The 13,599-nt window shown below is 38.7% G+C and overlaps 1 protein-coding gene across 1 annotated transcript; it reads right to left on the bottom strand.

Moving 5' to 3' along the window:
* Positions 1-3,541: 3,541 nt before the first annotated feature.
* LOC131298732 (uncharacterized) lies at positions 3,542-4,510 on the bottom strand. The gene has a single exon (XM_058324206.1). The coding sequence runs from the start codon at positions 4,508-4,510 to the stop codon at positions 3,542-3,544; it is 969 nt and encodes a 322-aa protein (XP_058180189.1).
* Between the last annotated feature and the right edge of the window lie 9,089 nt (positions 4,511-13,599).

Genomic DNA, 13,599 nt, shown 5'->3' with positions numbered 1-13,599 from the left:
TTGTCATTTACTCACTTACCAGTTTTAGGAGTAGTTTTGTAGAAGCAAAGTTCCGTCGATTGTAGGAGTACTACTTTGGAGATTAATAAAATCCTATTATTCTTCTCAGGGTGAGTTTGGATTAAAAAGTTGAGTGATTTATTTTTTTGGTTTTATTCAATTTTTTTTTTGTATTTTTTTGTTTTGCATCAAATTTTTGTAACTTATTGATTCGTATCAACGAGAGGAATCGAAAAAGTTAAAATTTGATCGAAACTCATAATTTTTTGAATAAAGGCAAAAATAAGTCAATAAGACAACTTTTTTTACTTATCTTTGTCTTTTTTAAGAAAAATATGAGTTTCAATCAAATTTTTTTACTTTTGAATTCCTCCCATCTAGACGAATCAATAAGTCACTAAAATTCGATAAAAAACTAACAAATGAGAAAAAAAATTTAATAAAAACAAAAAAAAAAAGTTACTATTCGACTTTTTAATCCAAATCACCCCTAAATTGTTCTCGTTTCCAATGACATTCTGAAGACAGCAAGGAAACATAAGTACCCGTCATTGGTACCCACATTTTCGAACATGCATCACTCTGCTCTGTGAATCAAGACCAATTTTGTTCACCCTCCCTAAAAGAGGGTGAACAAAACCCTCTCTCTCATTGGCTAAGAGGAGAGGGGAGACCACTATAATTAACTCCTATTAACCCAACCCAACTCAAGTTAGCTATTGTTCTTAATTTCAAAAATCCCCCCTGAACAAGTTTGCTTTTTTCTACTTCTCCCCCTCCCTTGTCCTTCCTGAAGAACGCTTATTTTCTCTCGTTTTAGGGGCAGACGAAAAAAGCCTTAATCTCAATAGAGAAGAACACCGATGAAGGAAGAAGAACAAATTGGGATCGCAGATGACGTTAACTCCGTCAAACAAAGCTTGCTTCAAGCTTTGGATGGTGAAGCCCTAATCTCTTCTCTTCAAATTAACTCCACCAAATACAAATTGAGCTGCCATAAGATCAACTTGGGCCAAACTTAGTTATTGGGCTCATCTACTTTTTCATGGGCAACCCAACAAAACCAACACTCCAAAAGGACCATAACAAAGATTTCACAAAATCTATTTAGTTTCCATATTACAAAGTGCAAATCCAAGATTTCCCTTTTTGTGCGTAGTGCGGAACGAAGGTGGGGCCAACGAAGTCACGGCCACCAAACTTAGGATGCATTTTTTCAGTGTAATTTTTTTTATACTTCATGATGAAATTTAGACCATGTTTGTTTTGGGATTTTAGTTTTAGAATTTTGGGTATGAGTGTAGAGAGATTGATAAAGAAATGAAAATAATAATTGAGAGAAAATGTATTGAAAACTGTGCGCAGAGAGAGAATTCTAAATCCAAAATCTCAAAACAAACATAGTCTTAGTGTTTTGGTCCTTGATCTTTCTAATCAAATTATGTGTTGATCTCAACAAAGTTAACAGTCTGAATCATATTTCTGGGCTCAAGATGAGATCCATCTAGCGGGCACATTAGGTCCCCGGTTCCAACTTTATAATATGAGCATTTGTGCTTTTTGGGTACTATAATTGGACTTGTTGAATAACTAAAGATTTTACTATTTTGGATATCGAATCTAATGGGCAAGTTTGGAGTCTCACTCATATGATTGCATTCAGGCAATAATAGCATTTCAATTGATAGCAATAGGCATTAGCAGCTTTCAATTCTGGTATTTAGTTAAAAGTTTTGCGGGTGAAATTAAATGTATATCGCACATATAATTTTCATATAATGTGAATTATATTATCTGATGACATGTGCTCATTAAACTCATCACTATTGTTCTCATCAAATTGTTGTTGCAGAATTTGGAAACTTTGGAGATTGAAAGCCTTGATAGTAACGCTTCGAGTCACATTAGAATACAATGTCGCTTTTCAGAAAAATAGTATTTGTTTCCATCAAATATTGTGCATCGGGTTGCAGCAAACTTGTTTCAATGATACAATGAAATCCAATCTTATAATCTTCTGTCTGCATTTGCACAAGCAAATAATGGGCAGAATGCCAAGATAAAAAAAAAACAAATGAACCAAGAGATAGTTAATTTTGTTTCTGCAGAGTAACGAAATAACAGTACAAGAAATCAACCAATTAGAGAGAAGGAGAGTTTTTGGAATTTATTGGTGTACTGAATGGCTTGAATTTAGGCTTTATTTATAGACCCTGATGCACCCAATCGAATGGGTCATGGCTCTTGATCGTACCCATCAGTCTGTGACAATTAGATTAGATCCTACGACAATTAGATTAGATCCTACAACACAGATCACACTTATTCGATCTTGCGTCGTAACTGCACACCCAATCGTTTCATCTGAGCGGCCAGGTATGTGAATTGGCAACAACGGTTGTGATCGCAACCATCCTAACAAGCACACACCTTGGTTAATTAATCACTAACGGTTGATTAACTAACCAGCAAACTTCTAGAATAACCCGTGTAACTTACCAGCCACATGTACGCCACATCACTGCCACCTTGGCGTTAAGTCGCAATAAGAAGATGCAGCACATATAGGCGCCTCGTGCCAATGTGCTAAGTGCGCTGCCACACAGCGCACTGTCAAACACACGCTCGGGTGTGCAAGCCGCAGGTGCACCGGCTCTCTGGAGTTAATGGCGCGTAGCACGCACCACATGAACGAAGCCACACATGAACTAAGCTAATAAAGTAAACTTTTACGACACTGAAAAGAAAAATAGGATATGCATTTGATCATAGAGTCCACGTTACATACATCAGCATTGTTTTGCTACGGACATTCGGTGAACCTTGAAAATCTTGTCAACTTTTTCCTTAATATTTTCAACCACCTGCTATATACGTAATTGAGAAAACAAACATATCATAAACAATTGCTCACTTCTCAAGATCAGATCAAAGAGAGAGAAACAATTGAATATATGAAATGGGAGAGATACTGCCTCTAGATTGGAAATTATTGGCATGTATGTGATCCAATCTGTCCTGTCCACTTATGCCCCTCATTTGTCCACACCCCAGCTGTAACACTCTCTCTCCCTTGGACCCCACCACCTACAGCTCCATGTGCTTGCTCCCCAACCCATGAAACCCAATCTCCATCCTCACCACCACACTCCATATTGGGCACATGACACTTAAAAAAGCAACTCATTCAAGTAATTATTCAGTAGTTCGGAGTACCGTCACGTGTTTCGGACCATTTCAAAACCACGTGTTCATATGAGATTCATATACTTAGTCGTGGACCTTATGAGAATATATGACTTTGAAGTGATTCGGAGTACTGAATTATCTCACAACCCATCCCGATTTTCCCTTGCCAAACTATTTGCTGAAAATTGACAATAATACACAATTGAGCTTGCAATAACTTTATCCGTGATCACATTTATGCATCATATTTGGATATGATCAAACATGTCATTTTACTCAAAATTAATCACATCAGATAATTCTTAAATATATTGTGCAAAGTCGATCATTGAGTTACCAGCATCCCTTCAATTCACTCAACCTTCCAAGCATAAAGAAACAAGCAAAACTCCGACGACTCCGATGACGATGACGACGACCCACTTCCATTAAACCCATCTCCTACAGACCCAGAACTGCCCGTCTGAGACGACAACGGCGTCGACGCCAGCGACGAAATCGCCGACGACGACGGAGAACAATTGGACAACAGATTAGGTTTGAAAATAAACAAGGCATGCCTCAAACCAGGACTAAAAAGCCAATCATGAACATCCCAATACACTTCCACCCTCACCTTGTTCACATAAACATACTCATTACCTCTGAATTTCCATTGCAAGTGCTTGACTTGAATCACCACTCCCCCGTCAATCTTAATATCCATTTCAGGATCACCCCCTTCATCAGTACTCAAGCCCCCAACATTCTTGCACTCAATTGAGATCCCATAAAACCTGCCTTTGTCACGAAACCTTATCCTTGTCGAAAACTTCCTCTTCCCAAAAACATGCTCTCTCCTCGAGACCATGATCGGATCGATCAAAGCCGGGCGACACCCGGTCTTCCGATACGCGTCTTTCTTCAAGTCCCCGATGAGCAGAACCACCTCCTCATCACAAACAACGGCGACGTAGTACTCCGAACACGGCTCCGTCTCGCCGTTGAATTTCGCCGACTTGAGGTCCCAGAAGACTTCGACTTGCTTTCCATCGACGGTAAACCGTTTGGCGCCTTGTTTTCGCCAGAAGCACCAGGGTTTGAGCTCGATTTTGCAGGTGTTGTAGTGGGGCTCGCCGTTGGGGCCTTGTAGTGAAACAGAGAGGCCGTGGAGCAGGAGGTTCTTGCACCATGTGATGGTGATCGAACGGCTCTGATCGGCTATTTTGGTCTTGTAGACGGAGATGTATACGCTCTGGCCTGATTTTGTCACTGAGGTTGTGTCATCGGCTGGTTTTTCACCTGACGGGAAAGAAGCAGGGATTGCTATTGGGTCTTGCATTTTGTGAAAGACCCTTTTCGCAGAAAGTGGCAAGGAAAAAAGACGAGTGAGTTGGATTGAGTTTGAAGAGAGAGAGAGAGAGAGAGATGTTTTAGTGACAAAATTTTAGAAGGAAGCTGAGATGGTGCCAGCAGAGGGGTTCTTGGCTGCATTGATGGAACATAAAAATATGCATTTCCGAACTGGCATAGAGATGGAGATGACTAGATGAGTGAGAGAGGGAGTAGTACCCATTTTTTAATACTACAAGTCTTATTTTAATTCTTTTGTCGACGACCCATGTCTTCTCAAATAATTCATCAGGTACGTGTAATCCCTTGTTCTCCAATCTCCATATTTCTATGGTATTAACCGACCTTAAGATTTTGAAGGTATAAATTAGTTAGTGGTTTGCATGTTGAGATTTGAACAAGAAATCTCTGGCTTTGTATGGTTTAGGTTTTGAGGAAGGTTTTTATGATACGATAATTATTCCGTATTTTCGGATACCCGTTCCTTTCACATAACATGCGGGGCTTACATGTGGTTTAGTGTGAGCCCCACATGCTATGTGAGGGGAGAGATTATATATTGAGAGTATTGAATACTACTTTTTTCGGATAATAAGTGTAGAGAAATAGATAGAAACATTGGAGTAATAATAAGAAAGAAAATTTATTGAAAATTGTACAGAGAGAGAGGAGGCAGTTCTGAAAAAGCAAAGCGAACAAAGTCTCTAGACCCAATAACTCTTCAACCACAAACACATGCACACACAAAGACACAAACTCTCACATTAACCGTGGGACCAATTTTTCAGGAGTCCTTCTATGCGTACACCATTTGTACACTTCGTTGTGTGTGACCCATCTCGAAATCCTACACAAATGATTGGAGTCGCTCAAATTATTTAAATTATTTTTTAAATAATTCCTGTAAAAAAATTAGCTCAATTGGATATCGATAAGGATTTGACCGATTCCATGCTCAATTCCTTTCAAAAAATTGAGCAAAAAACTAATCAAGCTAACCTTTACTAATATCTGACTTAGCTGATTTTTTTACAAGGATCCTTAAAAATGTATATCTAAAATAAATTAAGATACTATGATCATTTGTATGATATTTCAGAATGGATCCCACATCCAACGCGGTTTTTGATTTTTTGGCAGACAGACACACATTTAAGTTGGGAATGTGAGCACTGAGCAGGGTATTGCCGACTGATCCCAATTGCCCAACCACGCGCTCCTGTCCAGCAAAGAAAGTGATGGAGAGCGAGATCTGGGTGCCTCTGAATTCAGCCAAAAACCTTTTTTTTTTTATTCGAATTAGCCTTGGAAATAAAACATTATACATTTTTAGGGTTAGCCGATTGAGAAAAAGGCCATTGATCTGCCCCTGGTTCTAATTAACCTAGGCTCCGTTTGTTTCGATGGAAAATAGTTAAAATATTTTATCGAAAAACATTTTACGCCCAAACAAACGGAACCCTAATTTATAACTCCTGAGGCATAAATGCGTTGTCAAACCTTCTATCGGTTTTTTTTATGTTGGTCTGTGGCCACTGTGATCCATAGTATTGATCTCCCATTTTAAAAAAATAATAATAAAAGGATGACCAAGTTATCTAGTTGAAATAGAGAACTTACAATAATAGTAATTAATTGTGATTAATTATTATTAATTGTATAGTTGAAATATAGAACTTTTATTCAGCCTGTCCTTTTCATGTGTATACATTGATTTTCTCGTGTGCACATAGGATATGCTCGATTCTCCTCCTGTGCTGTGTGACCTGTGAATAACTGTGATGATGCTTGTCCAAGATCTAGCAAATCTAAGCCCCTCACGAGTCAAGATCATCGATCCAATGTTTTATCCGCTCAATGCTACGGGTTCCGACCAAGACTTGTACATATGGCGTACATCGTCATGTGAGGCTCGCTACAAGTTTCACACAAATAATTTGATCCGTTGGTAAATTTTAAATTATTTTTTTAATTGGATATGTTAAAATTTAGCTCAATTGAGTATGTGTAAGTGGCTAACTTTTGAATGAAAGCTGGTTGTGACACATGTGAACAAATAAAAACATTTGCTCATTAAAAGCGGAGTCGGGGGACAGCAACATGCAGCAACCCTTTAAATGCTGTCGTTTTGGGGTTAACTAAAGCACACTTTTATTTTGCTTTTAGTTTTTGTTTGGTTGGCCTTCTGCAAACAAATCTTAAAAGCAAAATAAATAGGAAAGTGCACCCTAAAACCCCTATGAAAGTGCCTAAACCTAAACCCTAGGGTTCTATGAAAGCACCTAAACCTAAACTCAAGGGTACCCTAAACCTTAGAGTATCCTAAAACCTAAAATCTTAAGGTACCCTAAAATCCTAGGGTACCCTAAGATTTTAAGGTACCCAAGGGTACTAGTAAGGCTGCAAACGAGCCGAACCAAGCCGAGCTTTACAGTGTTCAAGCTCGTTTATTAAGTTTTTAACGAACCCGAGCTCGAGCTCAGTAAAAACTTAACGAGTCGAGCTCGAGCTGAGCAGGCCTTGGTTTGACTCGAGCTCGAGTTTGTTCACGAGCCTCAAATGACCAACGAAAAATATATATATATATATCTTCGCATAGGCCTACTACAACCAAAAATATTTTAATTGTGAAGGTATATATCTTTTATTTTCCTATGGAGCGGGGGTGTATTGGTGTGCGTGTGCTCTCGCCTCCTTTGTTTGATTGAAAAGTGAAAACGGAAATAACAAATTATAAAATAACAATAAAAATCATAAACTTAAGTATATATACCTTGGTTCGTGAGACGACTCGAGCCGAGTTTATCCTAACTCAAGCTCTTAGCTCGAGCTCGGCTCATTTACAGAACGAGCTAAAAAAATCGGCTCGAGCTCGTTCATTTAGCTTCCGAGCCGAGCTTGAACGAGCCACTAACGAGCCGAGCTGCGAGCGACTCGATTCGTTTGCAGCCCTAGGTACTAGGGGTATCCACTAGGGTACCATAAAATCCTAGAATACCCTAAAATCCTAGGGTGACACTTCCATTAATGGTAAATTTATTTTTGTAAAAGTGGACCTAATGGTAATTAAGTATTTCATCTCTTCTTAATGGGAATTAAGTACCATTTTTCTGTACTTAGAGGTAAAAATTTCAAAAATAAATCATTAGTGCAGAAGGCCAACCAAACAAGAACTAAAAGCAAAATAAAAGTGTCAGCACTAGTTAACCCCAAAACGACAGCGTTTTAAGGGCTGCTGTCCCACTCCGCAAAAATAAAAATAAAACTTGTCGCAATTTTTTAATGCGTTGAAACAAACAAATCCTACCATTCCCAAAAAGAAAGGGGAAAAAAAAAGAGTAAAGGACACCAAATATTACATAAAACTAAGTTTAGAAAGCACCCTTTGCTTTCTTTTTTTAAGACACTCGGGCTAATGGACATCCCTTAATCCAGCTAATCTGGTACTCCAAAGCAAGATGCCAATCATGGCGCAGGGTATCAGTTTGACCAACTGGAATCAAGACTGAGATTTTCAAGGTAGTATTTAACTGTCTTTGTTAATACTATAAAGCAATGAGGGGTGGGTAAACAATTGCTTTTAATAGTATTATATCTACAAGTTTGGAAATCATATGAAAATAGTTTACCCAGCCCCTGGCAAGGAAAAACCTAGTCTCAATAAGCAGATATTTCCAAACCTAAGCTCGGCCACTTGTATCGGAAGAAAAAAAAAAGAAGACGTTTTTCGGGGAAATTATCCGAGTTTGGATACGACATGAAAGAGGACCTTTTTGTTCCTCGACGGAAGTCACTTTGTTAGTTGTAGTTAGCTAGAGATGTTGGAGCCAATGTCAAATGCATATAGAAATACACAGTGTGTTCTACTCGGTTTTCCAGTTCCCAACAAACAAGGAGTATGTTTCAGGATGAATGTAAGTTTAACCTTACAACTGGTTGTTCTCTCAGCGAACCAATAAAACAAGCCTTTTGTTCCCCTGAACAAACGGGTTAGCTAGCTGTTTATTCCTCGTTATTAAGGGCATCCATTTTAACCCTTTTAGAAGCTCTTTTTTTTTTTTTTTTTTTATCAGAACCCTTTTAGAAGCTTGGCCCTCGAGCTCCTCACTTTCTTCTTATATCCAGCACCTTTTATCACCTTTATGTTAGGTGAGTACCTGTCATTACCCACTCTCTTTGGTCTTAACAAAGCACTGTATGCCACAACAGTACTGGAAGTAGTTGTGGAAGAGCTGTAAAACTTCACTATGCATAGAGCAGTAGCATTATAGTGACTTTCACTGCTTCTGGGAATAAAACTGAGAACGGAATATGAAAATTAAGGGTGCGTTTCTGCTAAACTTAAACAGACTAAAGTTCATATTTTTCCGAATTTTTAGGCAGATCATTCTCCTCACATATATCAACTAAAATACCATTCAACGGAAACAATTTGATTACTTTTATCAAGTCCATGTTTTCACGAATTTCTTGGCAGATTATTTTCCTCACTTATATCATCTAAAAATACCATTTAGCGGAAACAACTTATCACTATTGTCATTAGCCTGTAGTTCATTTAGTTTAGCAGAAATGCACCCAAAACCAAATCAAGGCTGCCAAAAAAGGGTAAATCATGGTGCCGTTAAATCAGATTCACCGCCTTACCAGGCTGCTCAAGGTTTCTGGCGGCATCCGTCTGGACTCTGGGCAACAGTTGAACAATTGAAGTGTACTAGAATTGTATGATTGAACTAAATTAGGCACCGTCCTCTCTCACTGTAAGAGTTCGAAGGACAGAACTCGAAGGCATAAAATTCAAAGAGAACTTGAAAGGCATAGTTATTCACTTCTCAGTACCATAGTAAGAGGATTATCACTTTGAACGTAAGTTCTAATCTGGCAAGCATAATATTAATTGGCAGCTGTGGGAAGGGTCAATGGACGCGACCGTTGACTGTTTGACTAGCCAATGAGCATGCGACATGTATACTCATCTTTCACGGAATTGACGGTTTAACCGGCGAACCCTAGCTCGCCACGTGGCTCCTCAGTTGCGCGACACGTGGCCCCGCGCGTGGGAGCCACGCACTATCCATTTCTATGTTGCGCCCATATGAGGGTCGCAAGTCCATATTCCTCCTTTAAGGAGAGAACTGTATTTATACAGATGAGTACTTGGCCCGGTCCCAATATAGTAGAGACGATAACACGGTTTAAACAAGATACACTAACAACTTGTCCAAACTCTAGGCAGGACCCGAGGGGCCCCTTGAGGCTTGGCAGCGGTACTTGCACGACCAAACAGGTCACGACCTTGCCCTAACGGGAATGAATAGGATCTAATGGCTCTGCGAATAAGAGGATACGCTTACCGTCATGCTCGCGGTCATCGCGAGGGTAGCGACACCTCGGCGATCAGGGGGTACGGAAGGGACACGTGTTATTTTACTAGCGCGCCACTTGGTGTCCGAACATTAGCTCGTGTGGGTTATAAATATGAAACGTCTCTTCATCAAATGACATAGAGCTCATTGTGAACATTCCCTAAAGAGAGAAAGTTGGTGAGCACTGATTCCAAAGGGGCTCTTATCCTCCTTTCAGGGCTCTATTGTCTTTCCTCCTTGGGATCTTGAGTTAAGGTCTCCACTACCTATTCCCTCTCTGTTCAACCTTGCTATCTTCTTCACCCTTCTAGATCACTCCTCTCATTTCTTTCCATAGACTATTCTAACCTCTCCAGTACATCTATTCTTAAGGGATATTAGTCCGTTCAGATTTCGAACCTATGCTACTGCATCATTCCTCTACAAAGTTCGCAAATGAACCTAGTGGTCCAACATCACAGGAAGTTCTAATCAATGCCCAAAAAAAAAATTCAATATAACATTGTGTTTGTTTTTAGTTTGAATTACATCAAAAAATCAAAATATAACAACAGCTATAATGCTTTATGGTTAACACGATCCAATTCAAACAAAACAAGTCTCCTTGCATTTTTTGAAAATAAATTCTTCAATTATGTCATCTTACTTTAACTTATGCCTTGTTTGGATGGTATTTTGAAAAAAAAAATCCAACTCAAAAAACACTCATTACCTCTACTTGCAAACATTACTCTCATTTCTCCCTCCTGTCTCTAATCATTATTCTCATTTCTCTCTCTATCTCTTTTCACTCATTACCTCTATCTCCAATTATTACCCTAATTCCTCTCTCCACTCATTACCCGAAAACCAAACTCAAAAATTTTCAAAACACCATCTAAACAAGGCATTATTATTCAAGGAAACTCATTTTCAATTGAAATAATAGCCAATCCACTTATCTCTCTTGGGGCATGGTAGTTCGAACGTAAGTTTTTTTCAATTTCAACTTAGAAAAACTCCTCTATGTTGAAGCAACTATAACCAATGTAGTCAACAACATTCAATAAGCAACCCATATCTTAGAAAAACTCCTCTATGTTGAAGCAACTATGACCAATGTAGTCAACAACATTCAATAAGCAACCCATATCATGTGGAAGTCGTCATCTTTCCAATAAGACCTTATAAAATCAAGGATGTCAATCGATTTTTTTACTTCTCTCGGTAATATTATTTTCAAGTATCTAAGTTCTAAGAATAACTCATTCCTATAAATATATATTACCATGTTGGTTCTATTAATTCCAAGAATTTCTTTTTGTTGGGTTTACAAAACCTTCTTTTTTTTGGTCCCCTCTGTTGGCTTTGGCCTAATTTGGATCAACCGGAAACACGCAACTTTAAAATTGACAAAGAACCCGAGGTCACCTTAGCTTCTTGGCATCAACATGGATGCATGAGTAAGCTACAATGGTTTGACCAATGGTGATTTAAAAGATGAATAATTCTGATCATAGTGAAATATTGCAATGCTTTTTATATAAAGACCACGTGAGAATTGAATCGAGCCTTTAATTATTTCTAACACGTAAAAATCATTATTATTGTACTCACTTAACACAAAACATTTCTAAAGGAAACCAGCACACAAGCCACGACTTAATTTTAACTACCAAAGCAAAAAGAAGGCCCCCATGTCTTCAGTCCTCCTTCCCTGTATACCACTACTTTTCTATTCTATTATCATCCTAACTGCCCGGGACCCTCCCATGTATCACCGGCACATGTTTGGTTTTATCGTCAAGATTTAAGAGTTCCCTCGTTCGAAAGGTATCGATCAGGTTCAAAATCTCTTTTTGTACGATCAATGTTTGTGGGTTTACTATACGGAATTCTACTAAGATGCGTATCAATTGAATGGTTCAAACACTCAATTTTAAAAAGAAAAGACCCTTCTATAACAAAATGCAAAGGAGACCATTGACCCACCATTCTTTTTTTCTTTTCTTTTCTTCACTTTGTGCTTTTCTATCATGTGGTTTTTCAAGAACTCGTAATTTTTTCTTCGCCAAAAATTAATAGTGTTAGTTGTAGTTAGTGAAGTCCAGTACTCTTCCGCTGGACTACTAGTACACTGTCAATGTAAAGAATTTATTCTCCTAATAGAATACTTACATCGGAGAGCGTATCTTAATTGGATTTGGTAATTAAAGGTTTGACTAATCCTCCCCCCACCCCCCACTTCATGTGCTTTCTCTGTATCGTGGAAATCTATGCTCCAAATCCAGTGAAAAAGGAGTATATAGAGAGTACTTCTCTGCTTTTCACCAGACATAGGGAACAATAAGTTTAATAACTACTGGAGAGTACAACAGGAATCAAACCGACCTTGGATTAAAAAAAGTTGTCTTGCTAAATAAAGTATTATTAAACTGCCTGCTAAGGTTTATTCAACGAAGTCCAGGTAAAGACGCCATAAGCAATGCTGCAGACAGTTTTTTTTTTTCTTTTCAATACTGTATACTACATTAGTAGGACTATGTGGGAGTCAGCGGGGGCTAAGTTATAAGTTAGTCCACAAATGGTTGAAAGGCTGTTCATAGCCCTCAACTCACACAAACGTCTATGCGAACTCGAATCTTGATTTTTTCTAATGGTAAGAACTAGAGGATGCTAATTGGGCTATTCTTTTTTTTTTTTCCCCTTATTGCAGAAAATCAATATATATATATATATATATATATATATATATACACACACACACACATACAGTCGGGTTCCGGTGAGGGATCCCGCATTTAAAAAAAATGCGGGACTCCCCTTTCCCATTGAATTTCGATGATCCGAGCCGCTCAAAGTGATCAGAACGTGATTTTAAGGGTCCCCGCAAGAAATCAGCAAAAAAAATGACCGGGAAGGGTTTCATCCGAGCAGTTTTCATTGAACGGTTCAAAAAAACTGCTCGGATGAAGCCCTTCCCGGTCATTTTTTTTGCTGATTTCTCGCGGGGACCCTTAAAATCACGTTCTGCACACATTGAACGGTTTGGATTTTCAAAATTTGATCGGGAAATGAAAGTCCCGCATTTTAACAAAGTGAGGGATCCCTCACTTGATAATTTGTGTGTATATATATATCCGGATCAGGTCAGGGATCCCTGACCTGATTCCAGTCCGCACCACCCCTTTTCCGATTGAATTTCGATGATCCGAGCCGCTCTATGTGTTCAGAATGTGATTTTAAGGGTGCCCACGTGAAATCAGCAAAAAAAATAACCGGAAAGAGCTTAATTTGAACAGTTTTTTTATTGAACCATTCAATAAAAAACTGTTTGGATGAAGCCCTTCCCGGTCTTTTTTTTTTTTGCTGATTTCTCACAAGCACCCTTAAAATTACATTCCGATCACTTTGAGCGGCTCGAATCATCGAAATTCGATCTGGAAAGAGGAGAAATAGGAAGGTCCGGACCTAAGCTTATGTCAGGGATTCCTGGCTGGATCCTAACTGGTGTGTGTATGTATGTATGTATGTCTCTCTCTCTCTCTCTCTCTCTCTCTCTCTCTCTCTCTCTCTCTCTCTCTCTCTCTCTCTCTCTCTCTCTCTCTCTCTATATATATATATATATATATATATATATATATATATATATATCGGTCCGGATCTCCTAAGGGATTCCGCACGGTCTTACCGTGCGGGACTCTCCTTTCCCGATCGAATTACGACGATCTGA

The sequence above is a fragment of the Rhododendron vialii genome, chromosome 8a, assembly GCF_030253575.1.
Source record: "Rhododendron vialii isolate Sample 1 chromosome 8a, ASM3025357v1".
NCBI classification, from domain to species: domain Eukaryota; kingdom Viridiplantae; phylum Streptophyta; class Magnoliopsida; order Ericales; family Ericaceae; genus Rhododendron; species Rhododendron vialii.
Note: the sequence above shows the minus strand (reverse complement) of the source record. Positions and strands in the feature narration are given on the sequence as shown.

Bases quoted from the DNA above. Each gene is read 5' to 3' on its own strand.
- LOC131298732 (XM_058324206.1), bottom strand. From the start codon at position 4,510: ATGCAAGACCCAATAGCAATCCCTGCTTCTTTCCCGTCAGGTGAAAAA.